The 26737-nt window shown below is 33.7% G+C and overlaps 1 protein-coding gene, 1 long non-coding RNA gene and 1 pseudogene across 3 annotated transcripts; 1 reads left to right on the top strand and 2 right to left on the bottom strand.

The window, feature by feature from the left end:
- Nucleotides 1-2233: 2233 nt before the first annotated feature.
- On the top strand, nucleotides 2234-6316 carry LOC114400754. Of its 2 annotated transcripts, none has more exons than XR_003664003.1 (8): nucleotides 2234-2819; nucleotides 2932-3057; nucleotides 3310-3405; nucleotides 3540-3641; nucleotides 3936-4000; nucleotides 4510-4624; nucleotides 4699-4877; nucleotides 5893-6316. It is a non-coding gene; the product is annotated as an uncharacterized LOC114400754 (long non-coding RNA). The 2 variants fall into 2 exon arrangements; XR_003664002.1 differs by having other exon boundaries at nucleotides 5716-6316.
- A 120-nt stretch (nucleotides 6317-6436) lies between these two features.
- On the bottom strand, nucleotides 6437-7156 carry LOC114400753 (annotated as a pseudogene).
- Nucleotides 7157-23422: 16266 nt separating this feature from the next.
- On the bottom strand, nucleotides 23423-26446 carry LOC114400752 (cyclic dof factor 1-like). Its single transcript, XM_028363376.1, has 2 exons — nucleotides 26069-26446; nucleotides 23423-24991 (listed from the first exon to the last, which is right to left on the bottom strand). Exons 1-2 carry the CDS (start codon nucleotides 26159-26161, stop codon nucleotides 23633-23635), a joined length of 1452 nt encoding a protein of 483 aa, XP_028219177.1. The 5' UTR covers nucleotides 26162-26446; the 3' UTR covers nucleotides 23423-23632.
- Nucleotides 26447-26737: the final 291 nt, after the last annotated feature.

Genomic DNA, 26737 nt, shown 5'->3' with positions numbered 1-26737 from the left:
AAGAAGTCATTGAAGTGCATGAGAAGCAAGGCAGCGCAGTAATGGATATATCTTGGTTGAATCTCCTCTGAACAACTTGACGTACAATCTCCCCAGCTCTTGGGCAATTTAAGTTATAGAACCCAACCCTGAGATCAGCACATGCAATGGGAATGACAAAGAACAAGAAGATAACAATGGGGTACTTCATATTGCGTATTAATTAGTGTACGTGTTGGTGCGCGTGACTAAGCAATGGTAAACGTACGTGTGTGTAAATATAGAGTGTGGGCATGGACTGAAATTAAGAGATTCATGACATACAAGTCAAATTAAGCTAATACTACTAACTTTTTTCTTCTTCTTTTCTTTATGTAAAGGACACATACATGGATCTCGGAATGAATCTTGAGGAAGCGTGCCAGTAAAAGATTAATATAAATACGTGTGGTATTTTTTGTTTATATTTAAAAAAGGTTCGCATGCAGACTTGCCAAGAGAAACAAAACTTAATTTTGAATAAATACTGAATGCCAACTATCTAGGTTTTACGTAAATTGTGCGATATACATCACATATATATAGTGCACAACAATTGCGATTTTTCATGCAAATATACACAAACTTTTTTTTTTTTTTATTGAAGTTTGATTGTTTCGTATATATAATCTTTTCTCAATCACCTTTATAGTTTACATATACTAAAAACTGCATGCGCCGTTTTTGCAGTGCACACACGTCTATATGTAACAGAGAAACTCAATTCTCTCTATCCAGAAATATATTTATGTTCACTTTTATGACCAAAATATATATGTAACAGAGAAACTCAATTCTCTCTATCCAGAAATAGTACTATAAAAAAATGTGGGTAAAAATGATATTTTGTTTCGTTATTTATTTAAGTGTTGACTGATTTGACATTTTATAAAAATTGCAAAAGCTATATATATATATATATATATATATATATAATATATTCACGAATATTTTTCTTTGGAATTAGATTTCACATTTTCCCCCCAATTAAACGGCGCGTGCCTATTTTAAAAGTTAAGATATACTACTAATTTTAATAAAAGCTTACAATAATACTTGCATAATTTACCAATAAAAGACCACGATACAATTGAATGTTATTGAGTCATCTGTGGTTTAAAGGGGCACAATCTAGGATGTAATTAGAATGTAGGAGAGGAAAGAAAAAGAAAAAATCAAAGGGATTGAAGTGGAAGTGATAAAAACCCCTCTATGGATCACAAGATAAACTTCTTTAGGTAATATTTTAGAATAACAGAAATAAAAAATGAATTAAGGTAAGAAATAATAGAATAATACCATAATTCTGAAGAATTGATAAGTTAAGATGAATATTTGTTCTTTGAATTAAGAAATTCAAATATAAGAACCAAAGATAATTCCTAAAAATAAAAGAATTTTTTCTCATAAAACTTCAAAACTTCATTTCAAAATGAGTCAAAATTAATTATAAAATTAACTTTGTCTTAATATACTATAAACATAAAGACTATCAAAGTCCATGACTTAAGGTCCAACAATAAACTAAAAATATTAAAAGTCAAACAAACTAATGAAAAAGTTTAAGCCCAATACAAAAGCAAAAATATAAAATATATCTAATCTTTTTTTTTTTCAAGTGAAACTCCTTAATTAGGTAGGTATCCATCATTCCCTCTTTCTTGAAATAAATTTGTCCTTGAACTTAGCATTATTATCTAAACAAACAAAAAGCATGCAATAGAATTTATTGAAAATTACATTAAAGAAATCTTACATCTAATGAAACTTGAATCCCTTAAGAGGGCAAGTATCTATTATTGAAATATCTTTCTCTCATCCTCTCCGGTCAAAAGCAAACCTAAAGAAGCCATCACATATCATTTGCAATGCAATATATAGCTCATGAAACAATACCCTATGCTTAACATTTTCAACTTTAATGCTTCCATCACAATTCTGATCTAATTTCATATAAGACTTTATTTATCACTACTAAAAAATATCATTTTAACATCACAATTTTAACATTAATTTTATAAAAAATGATGTTAAAAAAACATAATGACATAATGGTAAATAATTTGAGTTCATTAATATTAACATTGAATTTGATAAAAATGGATGTTATTCGATAAAAATTGATATTGTTTCATCAATTCTTAATATCGGTTTTTCTAAAAACCGATTTTTACCCAAATTAAAGCCCGAATGAGTTTCCTTTTGGGCTCACTCTCTTCACCACTTTGCCCTTCCTAAACCCTGTAGACACTTTTGCTCTCGCCATTCTCACTCGCGACAGTCCTCGCCTTCACCACTCTAACTGGTGACGGTGCTCAATCTCAGCGTCATCACTCGCAACGCAACAACCTGAAGGCCACCCACTTGCAAGAGGTTACTGATGCCATCGCAAGCCGCTGCCCCAATGCCTCCATCCAATGCTGCCACAAAATGGAGAAGCTCCGCAAGCGCTACCGCACCGAGATCCAACACATTCGCTCCTTCCACGTTTCGCGATTCAACTCCTCCTTGGTCCACTTCAAGCTCATGGACTCCATGGAGAAAGGTCCCTCCCCTGTTAAACCCGAAAACGATTCCGATAATAGTGATAACGATAATGAGGATGATGACGATGATCGAGATCTGTACCAGGAGATCAACCACAACGGCCACATCAGGAGCTTGAACAATATGTATTCCCCCTTTTCTATTACTCTTTATTTTCACCTTTTTAATTCTTGAAACGAACAGAAATTACGAAGAATCACCAGATGAGAAAGAAATACACGGTCCAGCTTGGCGAGAATGAGCTTGTCCTTAAGGTACCCTTTTTTCTCCTGAGGAAAAAAATTTATGCTTTTAATTTATTTATAATCCATCTTCTGGCTCTTTTTCCTCTTGTTGTGTTCACTGATTGTGTGTGTTTTAATGAAGGAACTGGATTTATTGAAAGACGATGCAAATGATTTGACAGTTGATTGGGCCAGTACTTGTTAAGCAAGATTTGGCCAAAGTCAATGCAAATGTCTGCAAGAGAATCGAATACATCTAAGCCGAATTGTAAGCTTTTTATTTTTATTTTTATGGGTATTACAACTCTTTACATAACTGGTTCCAAGCCCAAATAAAAGAGTAGTAGGGTTGTGTTAGGCAGTGAACATTGAATAACATGCACAAAACTTACACCTTACAGTGATATTCTTGTTTTAGTACCTTTGTTTTGTAAAATTCTTACTGTCCCTGCCTTAATAGTTAAACTTGGAATTTTTCTCTATGTAGAGATTCCTAAAATATATTCTTTTCATATTGCAGGCAAGTGCATCATTGAAATTTACTGTATTGAATCCAAAAGGACATATATGGACAATGGTAGCAGGAGGTGGTGCGAGTGCAACTTATGTTGATACTGTAAGTTTCATGTTTTGTGGATATATTTCAATTCTTCCTAAAAATGTGAATAAAGGGGCCATCTCAAACAGATATTATTGGGAAGTTTTCTTTTAGTAGTTCTTTTGGTGAGTTAATATACCTTTGTTTACTAGGTTGGAGATTTAGGCTATGCATCAGAGCCTGGCAACTATGCTGAATATAGTGGAGCTCCGAATGAGGAGGAGGTGTTGCAATATGCAAGAGTTGTAATTGATGTAAAAATAATATTCAATTGATTTCCCTGCTCTCTTGTGGCTTAAATTTCCCTTTTCCATAGCCAGTGGCTTTATCACTGCATTTGTGAAGATTGTGCTCATGACTGTATTCTGTTATTTTACTTTCTCCCTTTCCATACTAAATTTTTAAGATTAGCTCCTAATGTCAATTTGAATGCCTTTCTCTTTGTCCTTCTCTTATGCTCTTTTTCCTGGAGTAAACAATTTTATTTACACCTTTGAATTTGAAACATTTATTTCTGTTTGTTTTTTTGTTTTTTTTTTTGTTTTCAGGTGATCATATATAGGAACAATCTTGTTAAACTACTAGCCAAACCAAACACATGACTTGGAAATAGGTAAACAACACCAAAATTTAGCAATTTATCTAGTTTAGGCTTTATTACTACGTAACTATTCACTACTTCTTGGAACATGCTTTAAATCCAGAATTTCTCATTTATTAATAGTATCTATCTAATATAACAAAGATGATAACTTAAGTACACAGTACATGTGATGTGGTGTAATTTTATCAATTCAGTACATGCAAAGTTTGGTGATTTTTTCTCACTGCAAATTTTATAGTATGTTCTTTAATATTTGATCAAACATGAAGAAAATAAATAAAATGCCATTGCAAATCAAGTTTTGTAAGTTTAGGATGATACAAGGATACTAATGCTCTTGCAAAATGGGTTTATGTGGCTCAGGATATTATTGCCTGCCTTATATTTTTTTTTATCGGCAAAATATAATTTGTTAGTTTGTCAGTTTTTGTTAGCAGGATATTCAAACCCATGACTTATTGCCTGCCTTAGATAATATCTACGACTTATTCACAACTTGCATGATTGGTTATGGTCAGGTACCTACAATCAATCAATCAAGAGACTAGGATAACCGGATCTGCGCCAACTGAGATTCTTATGAAAACTAAGTCCGGCAAAGTCATAAGACCAAATGCGAAAAATAAAAACAAGGTGAGACACTTGGTCACCAAGATTTCAATGAAAAATGCCCTAGTTTCAATGACACATGTAAATTGCTTCTGCAGGTCTACTTCGGTCAGAATTTGGTATGGAACTGGATGGATTCTTCTATTAAAGGGAGTGGCAAAACCATTAATGTTGGAGATCCTGTTTATATTCTTGGAAACGTCTCTTCTACAGAAGAAGCTGCTGCTTGATCTATGTATGTAGAATATGCAGGATTCCAATACCAGCAATCAAAATGGTTCGATCACAAACTTTATTAAACATTCTTTTAAAATAATAATATATTAAAACTGTCTGTTTTTTTCCCCTTCTAATTTTATTTGTCTACATGTTTGATTTTATCACTCTGGAAATTAAATTCTGGAACAATTAAAAACTCCTGACTTTAAAAATTTAGAAACTAAAAAAAAAAGTTGTTCCAGACTTCCAGAAAATGTAAGCTTCCAATGGACACTTACACCTTAAGTTCCTGATAAACTTCTTGTAGTTGTGTCCATTTTGCCATATATGCTACTATGCTTTCTTTTTTCATTTCTCTTTTAAATATTTGTGATGTTGTTGTTTTATTGATTTCCTTATTCAATGCTGCAAATCGCCAAACTCCTCACCCAAAAAGAAGGAAGTTACAATTTTCATTGGTCTGTGTACGGTGTTATACTCTTATTCATACATCAAGTAACAATTATTTCTTCAAATTTCACCTTCCCTTTCTTTCCATTTTTCTTCCATGGTTTTTTTCCCATGGGAATGTGTTTCCTATATTATTTAAATCAGAGCTGAGAAGTATTTTATGGCTTTTACATATTTGTTCAAGACATAATTGTTTTGTCACGGGGACCTTAATGCAGAGCTAATGCATACTTCTATAGTTTTGGCTCAAAACTTCAAATGATGCATCACATGTTTACATATGTTTGCCAATATAGTTTAGCACTTTCTAACTATTTTTAATCAAGGCCTGGTAAATGCAATAATGAGAGAAGACATTTTATTTTTGCACTCTGAATTTTTTGTGCATGTATATTGTGTCACATCATTTGCCTTTGACATTTCTTTATGGTTAACAATAATCCCAGTACGGCGGGGACGATGGCAAAGTCGATGTCTGACAGCAGGGGCACTCGCTGGTGGCGCAGCATGGACGGAGGGACGAACGACGGCCTCTTGACGTTGCGAGGAAGCAAAATGCAGAAGTGAAGAAGAGGATGAACAGTAGCAGAACACGTGAGGAAGAGGGAGAGGGAGAGAGACAGGTTTTTAAAATTTTAAGTGAAGGGCATTTTTGCCACTTCACTTAAAATGTTGGGTGCACCAGCAAGGTGCACAGAAAAACCCTTGTGTCCGGAGACAGGAAAGAGTAGCTCAGATCCAACAAAAGATATGTTTCGTAATAGTGCTAAAGCCCAACCTGCTAACAGGGTTTTGCCTTTTTACGCAACACTAAAAAAAAAAGTCAAAACAATGCTACGAGTTGCACCTCTCTGATCATAACAAGGAACTGCACCAACATAGAGATTAGCTCACCATTCAAGTTCACGAATTTTTCGAAAGTCAAGGCATGTCACACTTTTTTGAAACCATAATTTCAAATCAACAGAAGAGAAAGTACACGACAATTCCAATGCTACTTATTCATGGTTCATATGATTAATAATGAACTACATTAAAATCAACTTAATTATGCTTTTTTATCAATCTTAGATAATACTATCTCCAGTCTTATTTATAAGAAATTATAGTGTTTAATACACTTCAACTTATTTCTTATAAAAGAACGAAAGGTAGTAACTGTTTAATCTAGTTGCGGTTGAAAACCGAGCATTTCTTACGAATTTCACCTTGATTCCCAACCAGAACATCAATCTCCCCCATCTTTACAATCGCATTCGCAAAACCCTTTTGGAACTTATCACCATTCGAAGCGAAATCCAATACAAACCCTTTGGTACCCGCATCCAATGCAAGCTGCTGATCAATCTGCAGCAATCCTTTCTTCGCAAGAATCTCCTTATAAAACTCAAAAAACAAAAGAACTTTTCTGATCCAAAGGTGTAGCTGGATCCCCTCTCGAGTTGCACAACTTCACCAACTTAGCATTCAATGCAGGGTCCATAGTAGGGTCAGGTTTCGCCCGAGATTCTGCCAGCAAAGAAACTACAATGTGCAACACCAACGGTGTGTGCTCTGAAAAGGGTCACCATTTCCTGTTTTGTTATGCCTTTACTCGCGAAGAATTGTAATGTTACGGACACAGGACTGTCAGATCCTGGAATGTTGACGTCGTTGATGTTGGATACTAATCTGTCGCGTCTTCTCGTCCAAAGGTTGTATTTGGGTCCTCCTGATAAGGCCACGGTGTCTCTGGTTGCTAGGGTTATGATGTCTGCACATGACAGTTGAAGGACATGTTGCCTCGAGGGTTTTCTTCGCTTCGTCGATGAGGTTGTAGCCCCGAACGCTGTCGTTGGTGCCAGAATCTTTCTCTGCCATGTTGGCCTTGGTGGAGTTTATGAGTAGGGATGATCACAACCCTATATTTACAAATTAAGAAGAGTGTTTCTTATGTGAAGTATCGTAAGTTACAATAGTTTGGTTTGCATAAAATAAGAGTAAGAGAAATACAAACAATACACACTTCTTAACACATGGCCTCGGTAATGAAAAATTATTAAGTGGTTTTAGACTATTATTCAATTTATGATTTTGATTAATTTAATAAAGTATTATTATTTATTTTCTTTTATACATAAAAATTTAAAGATATCACGTAAGGATAGGTCAAAACCATAAATAAGTGGTCGTCTAAGATCATTTAGGGGATGTTTGATTTGGTTGTTTTCTGTTTTTATTTTCACTGAGAAAAAAATGGTGATGAAAATGTGTTTAGTTGAATTTCTGAAAACATTTTCAGTGAAAATGAAAATAGGAAACAACCAGAAAATGAAAATAATAAATTCTCGTTTTCAGTATTTTCAGTTGAGAACAAAAATCTTATTTCGGGTAAAATGAAATTGTGGTGACAATGAATGTAATTTTAAGCAAATCTAAAAATAAAAAAAAGACAAGAAGTCAATATATAATAAATTTTCAGTATTTTTATTTCATGAAAACAGAAAACAAGAAGTCAAACCAAACATGTTTTCAAAATTCTAATCTTTTGAAAATGAAAACAGCTTTCAGAAAATGAAAACAGAAAATGAAAATACAAACCAAACACACCCTTAATAATTTATCCTATTGGTCAAAGAGTATAAGATAGTTTTTGAACATATTTGTACTCCATTGATAATTATTAGACATATTTTTAAAATATTAATCAGTTGAAAATCACCTTATAAAAATCTAAAGAGTATATTTATATATTTATAAGATAGTTTTTTGAACATATTTGTCAATGCCTGCTAGAATATTTTTTTTTAAATATTAATCAGTTGATAATTTTCACTAGGGTTGTTTTATCTGACCACAACCAATGATGTTTTTAAACCGACATCAACCAAGGTTATTTTTCGATCAACATCAAATAAGGTTTTTTTGTCAAAGTATGCCGGAAATATTTGTCATCTGACGTTAGCTGGGACTATTTTTCGGTTAACGTTGGTTGAGTCTATTTTTCAGCAGATGTTGGCTAGGTTTTTTTTACCAACGTCGACTAGGGTTTGTTTGGCCAACACCGTCTAGGGTCTTTTAAAACGACATTAACCAAGACTATTTTTAGCCAATGTCGGCCTAAAAAATTCTAGCAAGCATTGACAAAAAAATCTACATAATATCGGCTAAAAAAATAGCTTGGTCGATGCCGACCAATAGAACGTATCCAATATCGGTCGAAAAACATCATTGGTCAACGTTGACCGAAAAATCCCTAGTCGACGTTGGCTAAAAAATAGCCATGACCAATGTCGGACAAAAAACCCTACCCAACATCGGCTATAAAAATAGTCTTGGCTGATGTTGGCTAAAAAATAGTTTTGACCGATGTTGGCCGAAAAAACTCTAGTGGATGTCGACTATAAGAACCTAGTCGATGTCGACTAAAAATAGTCATACTCAATGTCGGTAAAAAATACCTAGCTGGTGTTAGCAGAAAAAACCCTAGCTAGCATCAATAAAAAAATCTAGCTATTGTGGTTAAGAAATAGCTCTGGTGTATGTCAGCTAGAAAATCCTAGTCGATGTCGGCAAAACAAATCCTAACCGATGTCGGATAATAAAATCTAGTTGACATCAGCCAAAACACTCTAGCTAACATCGACTGAAAAATAACTCTAGCTGATATTGGTTAAAAAATAGTTTTAGCTAATGTTGGCTAGAAAAACCTAATTGACATCGGCTGAAAAACCCTAGCAGGTGTCTACTCAAAACTTAGCAATGATCGATGTTAGTAGAAAAAATCTAGCCAACGTCGGCAAAAAAAAAATCATTGGTCAACATCAATTGAAAAAACCTAGATGACAACGGTCAAAAAAATCTTTGGCCGACGTCAGCAAAAAATTCTCATGACTGACGTCAGTGAGAAAATAACCCTAACCAACATCATCTAAAAAAAATCTTAGTTGATATCGGCAAAAAAATAACTTTGGTTGACATCATACAAAAAAATTCTAACCGAAAAAACCTCGACCAACGTTAGTGAAAAACAACTTATGTCGATGTCAGTCATAAAAACTTTGGTCACTCGTAGTTGCAAGTGTTGAGCGATAAAGAGTCGCGAGTAAGAACATGAGTTAGAGTCGACATGTCTGAAAAAAAGAATTTCAAATTCTATATTTTTTGAGAGAATTTGAAATTCCACTATTTTAGTCAATCAAAATGATTCATAAAAATAAAAAAAATTAAATTTCTTTTCAAATATTCTATACAAACAAGTTATTTTATATAAATCATTTTAAATTCTTTAAAAAAAACAATTTCTCTTGCTGAATTGTCCCATCCAAACACATAAAATCATGATTTAAGGTAATGTTGAAAGAATAAATATACTCATTCATGTGCTATGTGATATCTTAAGAGAGAAAGAAAAAGAAGCCTAAATAAATGATATGATTTGATAAAAAAGAAAAATAAAAAAATAAAATAAAGATATCAACTAGGAATTTGGAATTTGTTGGTGTCTAAATATAAACACTCATACTGAAATTTGGATATGTATGATTGTTGTTCTTGAAAGCGGTACAATGCAATGCAAGATGTTCACCAAAAATGTCAAATTATTTCATATATTAATTTGCTTAATTACTATGACCCTAGTATTGTATATGCGTGGAATATTCACCAAAATAAAATAAAAAACGTATTGTTTGGAATTTGCATTGGAACTAGTAAAAGGGTTAGTGGCAAATCATGATTTTTTTATATTTTTTTTTATTCTGAGAGATTTAGTATCAGAGTATGTTTCGAATAAGATTTCTATATACTAAAAACTACAGAATTATATACTTGGTGAAATTTCGACGATGCCGTAGAAGTCTAAACTTGCCCGTTGATCCAGCATGTTGAAACAATGAAATTTGTATTAATTACTTTGATCTATTATTAATTTATTAATTAATAGCATATCTTATGCACAACAATACCAAAATCTTCGAAGAATCCGGTCGACTAAATCCAACGAAAACTTCAAACACCTGTAACGTGTCTGTTACCTTTTGTTTTTTATTTAACGTTTTACTTTTTCTTTTTGCATGTCAACTATCAAGATGGAGTTTTTTTTTTTATACCAAAAATAGGTTTTTTTTTTCCGTTTTTCTAAATGGTGTTGTTTATTGAATTATTTACTTAAAGAGGTAAGTAGTAACATATGTTACGATGTTTGAGTTAAAAGTCCTAACATCTATTATGACTTTAATTTTTTTTTTTTTTATTTTATAACTTTGAAGTCATAACTTTTTTATAAAAAAAACTTGGAATCGTAAAATTATTTACTACTTTAGTGTAATTTTTTTATTTTATGAAAGCTTTTTTTTTGGTATTAAGACTTTAAGTTGTAATACTTATTTTTTAATTTGGAGGTGCATGGAGGTCCTGAGCTTGGCTATGGTTTATGTCTTTTTTTCAAATTTCATAATATTATATATTATTTTATAATATTAAGAATTTTTTAGGCATTTTTTATTTTGTTTTGTTTTTATTTTTTTTAAATTGCTTACAAAATTTATTTATTTAATTATTAAATAAATAATTTAAATTTTACTTATTATTAATTTTATTTAATATGTTATATGTTTTTATTTAATATGTTGTATATTTTTGTAATTTTTTATTATTTAAATATATTATCTCTTTTTAATATTATTTTATTTAAATATATTTTGTTATAATAGCTGTTACGACTTATTCCTTTAGGTAAATAATTCAAAAAAAAACTCCATCTAGAAAAAACAAAAAAAATACCCCTTTGATGTAAAATATTCCTTTTTTTTTCAAATTTTATAATATTACATATTATACATTATAATATTGTAGCTCATATTATTATTTTAGGGTTTAATGTGTTAATAAGTTATAACATCTTAAATAAAAAGATTATCTAAATTTTAAAGAGACAAAAATATTTAAATAAAATAATATTAAAAAGAAATAATATATTTAAAATAATAAAACATTACAAAAATATATAACATATTAAATAAAATTAATAATAAATAAAATTAAAATTATTTATTTAATAGTTAAATAAATAAATTTTGTTAACAATTTTAAAAAAATTGAAAACAAAACAAAATAAAATAAAAAATGCTTAAAAAATTCTTAATATTATAAAATAATATATAATATTATAAAGTTTGAAAAAAGTAGATAGTGAAGTCGTAGCCAAGCTCACGACTTCATCTCCATGTACCTCCAAATTAAAATATAAGTATTACGACTTTGAAGTCGTAATAAAAAAAAAAATTTTGTAAAATAGAAAAGACTACACCGAAGTTGTCAATAATTTTATGACTTCATTTTTTTTAAAAGGTTACGACTTCAAAGTCGTAAAATAAAAAAAATACACTAAAGTCGTAAATAATTTTACGACTTTAGTTAAAAAAATAAAAGTCGTAATAGATGTTATGATTATAAGTCTTAACATTATTCCTTTAGCTAAATAATTCAAAAACAAACGCTATTTAAAAAAATGAAAAAAATACTCCTTTTTGGTAAAATAAAAAACCCGACTCAATCTTAAAGTGGGTTGTGATTGAATGAATTAAAAAAAAAAAAAAAGTAGTACAAGTGTTCTTATCTGTACACCGAACTGAAGTGAATATAGTTTTCTTTAAACACAAATGATCAATCTTGATTAATATACTTAAGGCATTTAGCTAACTAGTAATAACATCAAGTTTTGTTACTAGAAATGAATGAATTAGTGACCAAAATTCAAAGACAGACATAAAACAATCTCCTAATTCTGTTGCGAAATGTTAGGAAGTTCACATACTAATTTTATTTTTTTCATCTCTAATTTAATTATGTGCTAATTCTTTTTTTAAATAAAAGGTTAAATTACTTCACAAGTTATCATATTTTTACCTAATTTTTAATTAGATTCCTTTTTATTTTTTTAATTGGGCCCCTAGACTTTTTTTTCTTCCGATCGAGTTATCCCGTGTAATGGTGTATTGATGTGTCCTCCTTTGAATCATGTTACATTGTTTTACATTCATTCTATATTAGATTTAGGCATCATTCCATTAATAAGTTGTTTAATTTCTCTTATTTAGACCTTTTAATACATAAAGAGTCAGTTTTTTAAATTTTTTTGTTGAAACAAATACTTATTTTAATAAAATAAATAGCTTTTTATTTTTTTTAATGTGTTTGTTTAAATTATTTTTTTCTTTAAAAAGTAATTTTCTACTTATTTTAAGAAGCAAATTATACCTGTTTTTTTTTATAAAAAAAACACTTATTTTAAAGTTTAAACAAACTCACCAAAAACTGTGTTTTGTGATTTTTAGAAAGACTGATTGAGGATTGAGTAAGTTGATAAACCCTGTTTTCTCATTATTATTGATGGGTTTCTAATGTGATTTTCAGGTCAATTTGGCACTTTAACTGATTGAACTCATCCATTTTTGTTATTATGTGCAGAACGGACCCAAGATGAAAAGAGGAGAAAAGGTTGCAAAAAGAGTTGGATTTCTACTACACAACTCTCAAAAATTGAATTTTTATTAAATCTTCTAATCATTGTCACTTGCTCATTGAATTTCTATTTTCTTCTAAGAAATTGAATGAAAGTTTTTTTTTCTACACAACTCTCAAAAATTGATTCGCTTGGACTAAGTTAGAATTTAGTTGTTTTAGAACAATTCCTAATCCTTTAGGTATGATATTTGGACTTAAGCTCCACTATTATTAGTGCATAAATTATATTTATCCTTTAAGTGTAGTTTTATACACATCATAGGCATGAGGAGTTAAAAAATGAAAGACGAGGATAACAATGGCTTGAGAGGGGGGTTATATTTTTTTTACTTAAAGATCTTCAATAAAAAATAAATTTGCCCCTAAAAATAATAAGTATTGTCCCCACAAGATAATTTTTTTAAAATGAAGGTAAAAATTTGTAAGAAATAAAAGAGAGAATAAATTAATGTGTTGAAGGTAGTTGTAATCTACACAAACTTAGGCATTTTGGAAATTTTTGTCATGAAATTATGTATTTTATAAAAAAAAAATTATGGTATTTCTTTCATGAAAATATTATGAACTATTATGTTTGGCCAACTAAACAAATTTTCTGGATCCGTCACAGGATGATGATAGTATAGAGGAAATTAAGAAAGAAAAAGGGAGGTGTTTAAATAAAAAGGTAGGTGTAAATAGTAAATGACAATCTTTAAATTTAAAATTTTCATTAAAAAATTGAAGGCATTGGGCTTAAGGAAAGTCATTTACTATATCAACTCTTATTTTTTCTAAGTTCACTCACCTTCTTTTTTAAACCCAAATGACTTAAATAACCTTGTTATTTCAAATCCTGTTCTTTCCCTCGCACATTCACACACTCACCTTCTTTGCATGTCACTTTACTGAATTAATTATCTTTTTGGATTTTGGAGCATATGCATCACTTTTTTTTTATTAAACTTTGGAAAGTACTTCCTTAAAAAAATTTACTTCAAAAAGTACTTTTCAAAATACAAACTTTTGTTTTTATCAAAAAAGATAACACTTATATATTAATGAGAACGGGTACAAGTGATACCCAAACAGAATTACAAAACTCCAAGTGAAACATTGTGTACATTTGGTTACACCATATTTAAGTTACAAAGAACCAAAATATTAAGTAACCAAATTTTCGCCGTTGGAGCCATCGAAAATATCCCATTACAAAAATGCATTGAACACCTAACAATATATCACAAACAAACCACCATGTGCTCCTATGCCATATACCAAAGCAAAGAAATAATTAATACCACTGTAACAATTATTTTAGACCCACCAATCCATTAATCTGTGCGTGGGATATTAAAATCCCCATTAATGCAATGACTTCCCAACTTGAAGCATGTACATGCAAGCCGCTTACATGAAAAGTACTGCACAAACTAACAATCAAAGCAATGAGTCAAACCCATGCAGAGTCTATACATCACCATGGGAGGACAAAACTCGATAATAGAAAAAATATTCCCTATGACTAATGCCTCATGAAAATCCCTACAAGCAAGTCGTGGTATTAAAAGACCACTGCACAAAAGAGTATTTGAAATCTGAATGAAGAGTGTAACCATGACCAGCTGACAAATTTAATGTCCTCCAACAACTTCCTTTTGTCCACATTTTCCTGTCTAAAAATAACAGCATTCCACAAGTTTCGCACACAGAAAATGACTGCACACCAAATGACCAACCATACATCACTTTTAGTTCCAGGCTAAGCCAAACCTTTGTGTTGCCAAAGATGAACATCCCAGGACTCAGGCAAGACAATGTTTAAATCAGTAGACTTCCATGAATAGCAATCCAACCAGACATGATGCACCACGTTGCATGAAGTGAAGAGATGTTGAGCAGATTCATTACAACTCAAGCAGAGCGGACAAGTGAAATCATTGTCTTGAACAATTACATTTCGCGACTTCAAGTTGCTTTTAGTTGGTAATCTATCACTAAATAATCTCTAAAGAAGGAGTTTAGATTTATTTGGGAATTTAATTCTCCACAGCTGATAAAAAAACTCTATAGGATCCTCCACTTCTTGAAGGTCACGAAGCATTTGGTATGTCGATTTGGTAGTGTACTTCCCCAAAGAGCTTTCTTTCCAAAACTGATAGTCCTCTCCCTCCTTTTGTACTCTAACCCCCTCTAAGTTTTTATGTAATTGATGCTCAAGTTGTTTTCCCATTCAAAAAGATTTCTCCTCCAATTAACCTGTATCCTTCCTCCAAGTGCCCATATTGCCTACAACTTCTTCCTTTTGATCCGAAATTAGGAAAAATCTCGGTAATAACCATGCTAAATTTTGTCCATCCAGCCAATCATCCAACCAAAATCTTATTTTATCACTGGTATCAAACTTCCAAGACACCCCTTTCTCAAATCACTTTTGAAAGTTTTGCGCACCACACACCCTCTTCAAATCTCTTCACCATAGAGACTCCCAACGATGCTCCCCTTCCCTCAAAAGTTTACACCATCCCTCATATTTCGAAAACAACACATCTCTCCACAGCCCTCCCTCACTATGAAATAAATTTAACCTCCATTTTCCAAACAAGGTTTCATTAAAAAGCCTCATATTTCTAACCTCAAGATTGTTGGTGTGAGCTGTCAAAGAGGAATAACAGGAAACAAAATATTCTTGATACCCAATTTATATCATTGAATATCTGTTGAATTATTCTAGCCTGAATTAGTGTGATTATATTTTTCTACCAAAAATAGCTTCATGTACTGAGTATATATAGCATTCCTCTGTTACATTGTAAACAAGGAAAAATAAATATATTCTTTCTCTATTTTGTCTCCTTCTTAACATGGTATCAGAGCAAGAGTTCTAGATTCATAGGAAAGGAGAGAAAAATGGAAACACCTACAATAAGGGTGTTGAAACAGGAAGAGGAGAACTCACTCCTTGCAGAGCTTACAGCAAGGATGACTCAAGCATTGAATCTCAACCAAAAACAAAGTCAAAGTTCAAGTTTTGAAGCAGCAATACAAATTGGAATCAAATTAGATGGTACCAATTATGCACTATGGTCCTATTGAGATGTATATCTCAGGCAAAGACAAATTGGGATATATAAATGGAGATCTTCCTGAACCCCCACAAACAGACCCTGCATTCAAAAAATGGAGAACAAAAAATGCAGTGGTGAAGGGATGGCTCATCAATTCTATGGATCTAAAGTTGGTGAGCAACTTTATTAGATTTTTGATGACTAAGGCTATTTGGGATAGTATTGCTACAACATACTTTGATGGCAGTGATACATCACAAGTATATGATCTCAAAAGAAGAGTGACCAAACTCAAACAAGGTGACAGATCTATTGAAACGTATTATAACAACCTACAAGGACTATGGAGAGAGATCGATTTTCGTCGACCAAATCCTATGATATGTGATGCCGATATTCAGAGATATAATTTAATTTTGCAAGAAGACAAAGTTTATACCTTCTTAGATGGGCTTGATGATCGTCTTGACAAGATTCAAGCACATGTACTTCAGATGCAACCATTCCCAATGGTGGAACAAGCTTATGCACTAGTCCAAAGAGAAGATTTGAGGCAATTTGTGATGATGGTAAATGAAGATATTGCATCAAGAGGTGCTATGCTTTCAAGGAGGGGGCATAAACCTCAACACCGATTATCTCTTCAGATGACTTCAAATGGCAAGCCAACTACCAAATCTCAATCACAAGGAGAAGGAGAAGGATGCAAACATTGTGGAAATATGAAACATACCAAAGAAACATGTTTCAAACTACATGGTTATCCAGATTGGTGGCATGAACTCAAGGAAAAGAAAAAACGTGAATCAAGTGGAGGAAACAATTCTGGTCGTGCTGCCCTTGTGAGCGTAGAGCCTCAACTATCTCTTATCACACAACAAGAATCACCTGGTGGTCATGCTTCTCAAAACAATCCAGGCAACCAATGTTCTTCTTATTCATGCTCTAAACAGGGAAACCGAGATAATTGGATCATCGACTCTGGAGCAACTGATCACATGACATTTGATCCACATGACTTTTCTAAAACATCTCAACCAAAGCGGGCATGCATTGCCAATGCCAATGGAGTAACTTATCCAGTGACAGGGGCTGGAACAATTGATTTTTCTCCTTCTTTCTCTTTACCAAACACTTTACTTGTTCCATCACTTTCTAACAAATTGCTATCTATTGGTCAAGTGACTGAGGAGTTGAATTGTTGTGCTGTAATGTATTCCAACTTTTGTTTGTTTCAGGATATTCTCACCAAGGAGATTATTGGTCGTGGTACTAAAAGGGAAGGGTTGTATTACCTAGATGATTTCAGTTATGGTAGAGCAAATAATGTGCATTCTATTGGAGTAAAGGAAAGACAAATTTGGTTATGGCACAACCGGTTGGGGCATCCGTCATTTCGATATTTGAGTTATTTATTTCCAGAGCTATTTACAAAGGTCAGTGAATCAGACTTCAAGTGTGAAGCCTGTATTTAAGCTAAGAGTCATCGTGTACCTTATCCAATTAGTATGAATAAATGTGATACACCTTTTTCTATCATTCATTCTGATGTTTGGGGTCCTGGCTATTAATATTCCTTCTAGTGTTCGTTGGTTTATCACGTTTGTTGATGATTGTACACAAATGACTTGGTTATATTCGCTAAAGCATAAACATGAAGTTTTTGAGATATTTAGATCATTCCATAATTTGATTCAAACACCATTTTCTGCTAAACTATTAATTCTTTGGTCCGATAACGGTGGGGAATACGATAATGAAAAATTTCACAAATATTTTAAGGAACATGGTTTGCATCATGAGACATCTTTCCCTCAAACACCATAGCAAAACGGTGTTGCAGAGTGCAAAAATAGACATATCTTAGAAATCACTCGAGCTCTCCTTTTAGCAACATATGTACCTAAACGTTTTTGGATAAATGCAGTGGTGACTGTTGTGTACTTGATGAATCGACTGTCATCTCGAGTCTTGAACTATAAGACTTCACTTCTAGTTCTAGCAAAACATGTGACATTACCATCTGTTCTCGTGCTTCCTCCAAGAAAGTTTGGCTGTGTTACATATGTTCACATCCCCAAAAATCAACGAACGAAGTTAGATCCATGTGTTGTTCGTTGTGTTTTCCTTGGTTATGGAGCTCATAAGAAAGGATATCGTTGTTACGATCCAGTCACAAGGTGTCTTTATACAACCATGGATGTCACCTTTATTGAATTAGAGAATTTCTTTGCTTTCCAATCTTCCCACTCCTCTCGTCTGGGGGAGATGATGAGTGAAGAGCAGAATTGGGAAGATTGGCCAGGTTTTGAAGCTTCAAATGATGTTGGGGTGGAGGTTCAGCCGCGAGAATTAGAGACAATATCGATAGACCAAAGAAAAGAAACTGAAGATGTTGAAAATAATGAGCAGGTTATAGCAGAAATTGAAGAATCTGCAGAAACTGAAAGTGAACAACCTTTGCTTGTTGAAGTAGAAACTGAAAGTGAACCGCCCTTCCATGACTTAACAGTGCCACAATCAGAATCTCCTGAGAATATCTCTGAGGTACAAGTTCTAAACTCTCCTCAAAACATTTCTGATGGTTATAAATTACCTTTCAGGCATAATCGGGGACAACCTCCTAATCGGTATTCAGCGGATCATGAAACTAGCAAGTCAAAGCACCCAATTGCCAATTATGTCTCAACTCACAAATTATCTAAACCCTTCAAGGCATTAGTTTATAACTTATCTGCAGACGATGTCCCTTATACAGTAAATGAAGCTATGAAAAATCCCAAGTGGATCCAAGCAATAGAGGAGGAGATGAAAGCGTTACAAGAGAATAACACTTGGTCACTTGTTCCATTACTAGAGGGGAAGAAAACAATGGGATGTAAATAGGTGTTTACTATCAAACACAAGGCATATGGATCGGTTGAAAGATATAAATCGAGACTTGTCATAAAGGGATTCACTCAAACGTATGGAATTGATTATCAAGAAACTTTTTCTCCAGTAGAAAAATTGAATACCATAAGAGTATTAATATCACTTGTTGCAAACCTGGACTGGCCGCTGCACCAATTTGATGTAAAAAATGCTTTTCTCCATGGGGATCTTGAAGAGGAAGTGTACATGGACATTCCACCTGGTTTCGTTCCCTCTACACAAAGGAGTGTGGTTTGTAAGCTAAAAAAGGCATTATACAGATTGAAACAATCCCATTGAGCATGGTTTGGTCGATTTAGCTTTGCAATGAGAAAACATGGTTTCAAACAAAGTCATTCAGATCATACTCTCTTCTTGAAGCATCAACAAGGGAAGGTGACAGCTCTAATGATCTATGTTGACGATATGATAATTACAGGGAATGATGAAAAGGAAATCTCTAGACTACAAGAGCATTTAGCAACTGAGTTTGAGATGAAAAATCTTGGAGGGTTGAAGTATTTTTTGGGGATAGAAGTAGCTCGATCAAAACGAGGCATATTTCTATCACAAAGGAAGTATGTACTTGACTTACTATCAGAAACTGGAATGCTTGATTGCAGACCGGCTGATACACCAGTCACACAAAACCATGGCTTATGAGAATTTCCAAATCAGACCCCTACCAATAAAGAGAGATATCAACGCCTAGTGGGAAAATTAATTTACTTATCACATACACGACCAGATATTTCTTATGCAGTGAGCTTGGTGAGTCAGTTCATGCATTGTCCTAGTGAAGACCATATGAATCCCATGTTTCAAATTTTAAGGTACTTGAAATCTTCACCAGGGAGAGGGCTAATGTTTGCAAAAAAACAGCATCTGCACCTTCAAGGCTATACTGATGCAGATTGGGTAGGGAGTATTACTGATAGAAAATCCACATCAGGTTACCTCACATTTGTGGGAGGAAATCTTGTCTCTTAGAGGAGTAAAAAACAGAAGGTGGTTGCTTTATCTAGTGCAGAAGCGAAGTTTAGAGGTATGGCTGAAGGAGTATGTGAGCTTCTCTGGTTAAAAAGGTTAGTAGAAGAAGTCATGTGTTCAGCTCAAGATACGATGGATCTGTTTTATGATAATAAAGCAGCCATAACAATAGCACACAACCCAGTTCAACATGATTGAACTAAACATGTTGAAGTGGATAGACATTTTATCAAGGAGAAGCTCGAAGATAAGATAATTCAGTTTCCTTTTGGGAAGTCAGAAGATCAGCTAGCTGATATACTTACAAAGGTTGTCTCTAGCAAAATATTTCACAACTCACTTGACAAGTTGGGCATTGAAGATATCTATGCACCAACTTGAGGGGGAGTGTTGGCATGAACTATCAAAGAGGAATAACAGGAAACAAAATATTCTTGTTACCCAATTTATATCATTGAATATCTGTTGAATTATTCTAGCCTGAATTAGTGTGATTATATTTTTCTACCAAAAATAGCTTCATGTACTGAGTATATATAGCCTTCCTCTGTTACATTGTAAACAAGGAAAAATAAATATATTCTTTCTCTATTTTGTCTCCTTCTTAACAAAGACCTCCTATGCACTTATCCTTGTTTAGACCCTCTCACTTAACCCAGGCTATTTTTTTCTTCCACTCTCCATTCCCTCCCCACAAAAAACTCCTTTGAATCTCAAGCTTAGAACACACTAATTTAGGAATCCTAAAAAAAGAAAAAGAAAAAAAAAAGAGGTATGAAAGATAGTATCGAATTTATCAAGCATAGTCTTCCCGCAAGTGACACTTGTTTGTGTTTCCAAAGAACCAATTTTCTGAAAGATTTGTTGATGATAGGTTGCCAAGTCTCCATTTTCCCTAGGTTTGCCCAAATAGGAATACCAAGGTAAGTGAAAGGCTAGAAAGTATCCTACAATTTAACAAGTTAGCTTATTTTTCCACCACCCTTTGCTCTACCCCAATAGCTTCAAAGCAACGCTTAGAGAAATTTATCCTCAACCTGGACACCAATCTATACTACAAAAATTAAAGGATTAAATATGTTTTTGATCCTTGATATATACCCAACTTTTGCATCTGGTCCCTGATAAATTTTTCATTCAAATCGGGTCCCTAATATTTGAAAAGTTTTGTCCCAAGTCCCTGCCATTAATTAGGATCCGTTAAGTGCTTACGTGGCCGTTAACCAGACACGTTGGCATGCGACGTGTGGTGTTATGTGTACTTGTTACCTGAGTGGGATTACACAATTTTTTTTTTAATTTTTAAAAAGTAGTTACAATGTTGTTTGTGCTTAATTTTTCTTCTTCTTTTTTCTTTTTTTTTCTTTCTTTTTCCAATCTACCCCTTTGGACAACCCCTTTCTCCGTTGAGTGTTGATCTCTCTTCTCCCTCAGAAAACCTAGCTCTTTCTCTCCACCTCCCTCCTAGACGAATCAAATCACTACAATGATGCCAATATCCGCATCCACCTTCCTAGATCTAAAGATGCAATGACTGCAACCACCAACCTTTGTAAAATTTGCAATCGCGAACTCATCTCCGGGCCTTGTTCACCTCGTCGAAGCCCTCGTACGCTAAGGCCTCTGCGACGTCCATCTCTGTGTCCCTCAATCGTGGGTCCCACCATTCCTCTCCAAATGTTATTTCATCATACACTTCCTTGCTTTGGCTTTGGCTTTCTTTGATATCTAGTTCGTAAAAATGGTTGCTTCAGGGACAAATCAACTACAACCCACTTTGTCACTTCCAGAGAAACCATCAAAGCTTGGTCGGCACAAATTAATGGCACCTCCACGCGCTTCACTAACACCGTAAACATTTGTCAGAAAAACATGAAGTTTCTAGAGTTTGAAGAGGGTTCAATCTTGGTGCAACACGTGGCAACTCCCTGTGCGATAAGGTGAATCTCCACATGGTGAGGGTGGAAGAGAATGACGGCGAGGTTGGGGGAATTGGTATTGGGATTGGAATTCTAGGTGAATTTGTTAAAGGTTTTGGCGGCGTTGTTTTGCCAAAGTTTCTTGCGGAGGTGGAAGGGTTTGTGGGGTTCGAGGGTGAGAGTGTGGAAGGAGCCGACGGTGACATGCTGGTTCTTATGTTGTTGCCATTGTAATGGTTTCGTTGTGTGCTTCCTTTGATAGCGTCATTGTGGTGGTTACGGTGGGATCGTCTCGACGATTCTTTGTGGTGACAACGCAATGCGCGCGTGCTATTGAAGAGTGGGAGAGATGAAGACAAAGTGACAAAGTGAAAAAAAGAGAAACGACGTCGTAATTACTTTTTAAAATTAAAAAAAAAATCCTACGTGTAATCCCACTCAGGCAACAAGTACACGTGGCACCACACATCGTATGCCAATGTGTCCGATTAACAGTCACATAAGCAGTTAACGAGTCCCGATTAATAGCAAGGACCTCAGACAACTTTTTAAATATTAAGGACCCAATTCAAAGGAAAAATTTATTAGGAATCAAATCCAAAAATAATATTTAACTCATTATTATGTATTTTGGAAACTACATTTCACAATAATATTTAACTTTTTGTATTCTGTAAAATACTTTCCAGAATACAAAAAAACTAAACATTATTCCGAAGTGGACTTTCCACAATGATGATACAGGATTATTTGGGTATAACAAGTATTTATGATAGTAAGGGGAATGTACTTATGGAAAAAATGGGAGTCGATATAGCAAAAGCCTAATGAAGTTGTACGAAAGAAACCAGGCTCATCATGGTTGATAGTGAAGAAGAAATGGTCAGCATAGGATTACTTCTTTTTTTTTATTGATAATTTGCATAGGATTACTTATAACCAAGCAGGCTGGAGAATGATATACCTTTGGTTATTTTTTCTTTAATGAGTGAAAAGAATGACTTTTGTCATATGGACTATTTGAGCCATTCTTTTGACACGAGTCAAAAAGTCATATATTCCACAGGTTGCGTTATCAAAAAGAAGATACCTCTTCTACTCGTTTGGTAAAGGGATCTTTTCATCGTAAAAAGTAGGGCCTTAAAACAAGGCTTTTGAGACATACAAACTTTGGTTAAGTAAATAAGATTAATGACACCAAGAAAGATGGGAAAAAGGTGATAAAGTAAAAGCACTTGCAAAAAAGGACCTTCAATCTTTGCCTGGTTAGAACTGCACTTCAAAGCATTTCCAATTATGACTTGCTCCTTGCTATACAATTAAAAGATAAAGAAAACGAGGTAGGGTAGTGCCCCCCAAAAGAAAAAGGATAATGACTTCACCAGCGTAAAAGAGACTTCTTGCATGATCAAATGTGACATACTATAATTTCATGACTTTTTCCCCCTATTAGATAATGCTTTCCTAGGAAATAATTTTAAAAAGTATATTATTTCAAATCTTTTCAGCGCTGCTCTTTTCTTGAATTGAAAAAAGAATCAAAATCACACCAATGAATCATTCTAGTTCACATATCCATCTCAAACCAATGGACATGGGCTACATACATCCATAACATCCTATACCTTATTTTATTTTTTTCTACCACAGGTATCCTCCACTAGAGGCAATCCTGTTTGAGTCGGATAAGACCACAACCGCAAAGTTCTCCCTCTAAATATTTAACATATCCTATACCTTCTATATGCACTACCTTAAATGAGGAGTGTTGCAAAAAGTAATCACTATCAATTTGTTGTTTATTGTGGCAAAGGCAAAAAATCATCATTATCAGAGAGCATAGTTCAATATAGATTTTAGTACACCATTGAAAATCACACTATAGATTTCACAAAGTAATGCTACCAGCAAAGTGAAACTAAAGCCAACAATATGCACTAGTTTATTTGACCAAAAATGGCAATAGAAAATTTGAAGCTAGAAAATTACTATAAGCTCTCCTGAAATGCATGAGCACGAGAAATAGCTGCCGGATTGGCTTCCAAGATTTGAGAGGCACCCAACACACGATCTTTGCCTTCTTTTGGTTCAATTTTTTTCAAAATATCACCATTTGATACAAATTGCTGCTTATCAAGCTTGATAGCTAATGTAGCTCTTATTATAGGACTTTTTGAGGCCTCATTTGGGGCCTCAATTCTAATGGTCTTTGGAACCAAAACACACTTTTCTGATTTCTCTTCATCAGTGCAAACTGTATCTCTAGTGTGCTTTCCAAGTGTTGGTGAGCCATTGCCTGAGCAGCAACTGTTATTAGTCGAGGAAGTCGGCGAAAGGCAAGCATTGGATCCTATTGACACTGCCCCAGTTCCAGCATTCCAAAGTGGCGTTCCACTCCAGTATGATGGTGGTACAAATTGCAAAGGAATGCTTGGTGGGCACATGCCAGGAATTGCAACCATTGGTGTGGGACACCATTGCATTGCTGTAGGACCAGTGTTATTATATGGATTGCACATTGGTGCTGAAGATCGATGAACCGCTTCCATGGAATTCACATTATTCCAACCTGGATAAGGTAATACCCATGGAGGAACAGGGTAACATTGCAACCAATTTGATGTATTATGTTCTGATAATTCATTTCCTTGAGCACCATTAGTCATCACAGAAGATCCACATAAGGATGGTTCCCCTCTATACTCTACACAGCTGATAGAACTTGCATCAGCACATCTTCTCTGGTCTCTAAGATTAAGCATTGAATCCATCGATTTGCAAAGAGGGGTATCGGTACCAAATTTCAACACGGTGCCATTATCTGCTGAAGACCTGAAAGAAACTGAGGATTCAAGACTAGCAATATGTTGCTGTTGGAGACCAGACGAGTCTGTGGTTTCTAGCCTGGAGGCTGGAATTCCATCAGAGGTTACGATAATGTGTTGGTATTGAGAGGCTAGGTGCTTATTCTTCCGTCTCCCAGCACCTATGGGAACATTTCTCATTGTTCCACCAGCAGTCCAATACCTTTGGCAGTTCTTGCAGAAGTGTCGAGGTTGATTGACATTGTAGTTATTAAAATAACAAAACTTGGTGTCCATACTGTTGCATCGTGGGCACTGAAGAATCTTGTCGGGTTTCTTTAAGACTTTATCTTGATCAGAGCTACCAGTCTCCATATTATCTTCCACAGGCTTGGGATTTACAATTGGCTCATTTTCCTGCACTTTATGTTGGGACTCTTGTTTACTATCCCTTGAATCAGAAGAATTTTCTTGTTGCTCAGAGTTTTCTCCACATTCACTAGGTATTTTGAGTTCTGTTTTCTTTATGCTGCAGCAAGTATCCTAAAAATTTAAACCACAATCAGTGGTAAATCATGTAGAATCAAATCTAACAACATACCGAAAAAATAGACAAAGAAAGCAGAAAGAGAATGATCATGTTATACTCATTTTCAATCAAATACTACAAAATACCAGATACCAAGCAATCAGTATAAATTTAATCTCTTTTGATACCTCAACTTAATAGGCATCTATTTGTAAGTCTTCATCTTTATTCTTTTTGATAACCATGTCCTTACGAATATATTACCTATGTCTCAAATTCAGTTTATCTCTTACAACATGAGCATAAACTAAGTAAATCATATTCATATCCAAGAAAAATAAATGTATCTGCTACTGACCATTGACTAAGCATTCCACTGAATTCATATACTTGAATTGCTCGGTAGCAAGACTTTTCATTATTAAAGTAAAATGGGTTCAAAGCAATTATAGTGTATAAATGCCAAAAGAAACCACAAATAATGCCTAGAAAATTAGTGTATAAAATACATTTAATACTATGAAGAAGACTAAATTCTTTGTGATACATCAAGCAAAGAGATATAGAAGATATTACAAGATCCAATCAGTTGAAAAGAATCAGTTACATCAAACCACCACCAACAACAATAACTAAAGATGCTCCAATTCAAAATGAAACAAGTTCAAAGTTATATTTCATAGGAATAATAATTTGCTTCCACTGAACACCGCCCTTGTTAATACAAATCTAAAGTCTAAACCTGAAACAAATGCACAAACACAAATATTCTAAATTAAGCCATCGCAGTAAAAGATAACAATTAACAAAACTTCCATTTATAAAGAGACAACACCACACTTCAAATTCAACAAGGTTCTAAAGCTTGAAATGAACTCTATTAACCACCCAGAACATAAAAAAAAAATAAAACAAAATCTCAAGAACCCCATAAAGCTTTACACACAAACATAAATTAAAAAAAAAAAAAAAATCCAATTTTACGTCCAACCCATTTACACAAACAAGGAATCAAAAAACAAAAACCATGATTCATGAAGAAATGAACCAAAACAGTTATTGTTGGCTAACTACATAAGAAAAACATGTACCGTGGGTCCAGAGTTTGCCGGAATCTGACATTCCGGCACCGGAATCTTCCTTCCAAATAGCCTGATACCCGGACCCTTCTCTTTCTGAGACATGTTGCTGGTGTTGTGTTGCACACTCTGAAACTAAGCACATCTAACACCCATTACATAGAACAGAAGAAGTGAGAGAGAAAATCAGATATATTAGTGAGAGAGAGAGAAAAAATAAGAATAAAAAGTGGCTTTCTTTCTTTCTTTCTCTTTCCGAAGTTTGTTTCCACACAAGACAATTTTTCAAGGGAAGACAGACATCACACTTGCACTAAAAATCCCTCTGGAAAAAGAAAAAAAAAAAGTCCCACCCTGCAAAAAGCACAAACAACGTGAGGCATCAAAGACACACTACTACTACCATCTCTTATGTTTTTTCTTTTTTCTTTTTTATTTTATCAACCTTTAAAAAATAAAATGAATAATATATTTTTTTTCTTTTTCTCTTCTCTTTCCCTTTTTCTCATACAAAGTCTTTTTCTTTTAAAAAAGATTACTTTTTTATTATTTTTTGGAAAAAGTGTTTGTTGCCTTTTCTCATTTGTGTTCAAACATGTGACCCTACGCTGAATATTAAATCCTTCTCGTATCAGTCTGGTTTTCCTCGTTTTAACATACTACTTAGTTATGCTCACAATA

The sequence above is a fragment of the Glycine soja genome, chromosome 19 (assembly GCF_004193775.1).
Source record: "Glycine soja cultivar W05 chromosome 19, ASM419377v2, whole genome shotgun sequence".
Taxonomy (NCBI): domain Eukaryota; kingdom Viridiplantae; phylum Streptophyta; class Magnoliopsida; order Fabales; family Fabaceae; genus Glycine; species Glycine soja.
This window is presented reverse-complemented; position numbering and strand designations above follow the sequence as displayed.

What these genes read in the sequence shown, in the direction of transcription:
- LOC114400752 (XM_028363376.1), bottom strand. Translation starts at nt 26,161, where the DNA reads ATGTCTCAGAAAGAGAAGGGTCCGGGTATCAGGCTATTTGGAAGGAAG. An exon ending in CGGCAAACTCTGGACCCACG is followed by an intron (nt 24,992 to 26,068) that starts GTACATGTTTTT and finishes TTAAATTTTTAG; the next exon opens with GATACTTGCTGCAGCATAAA.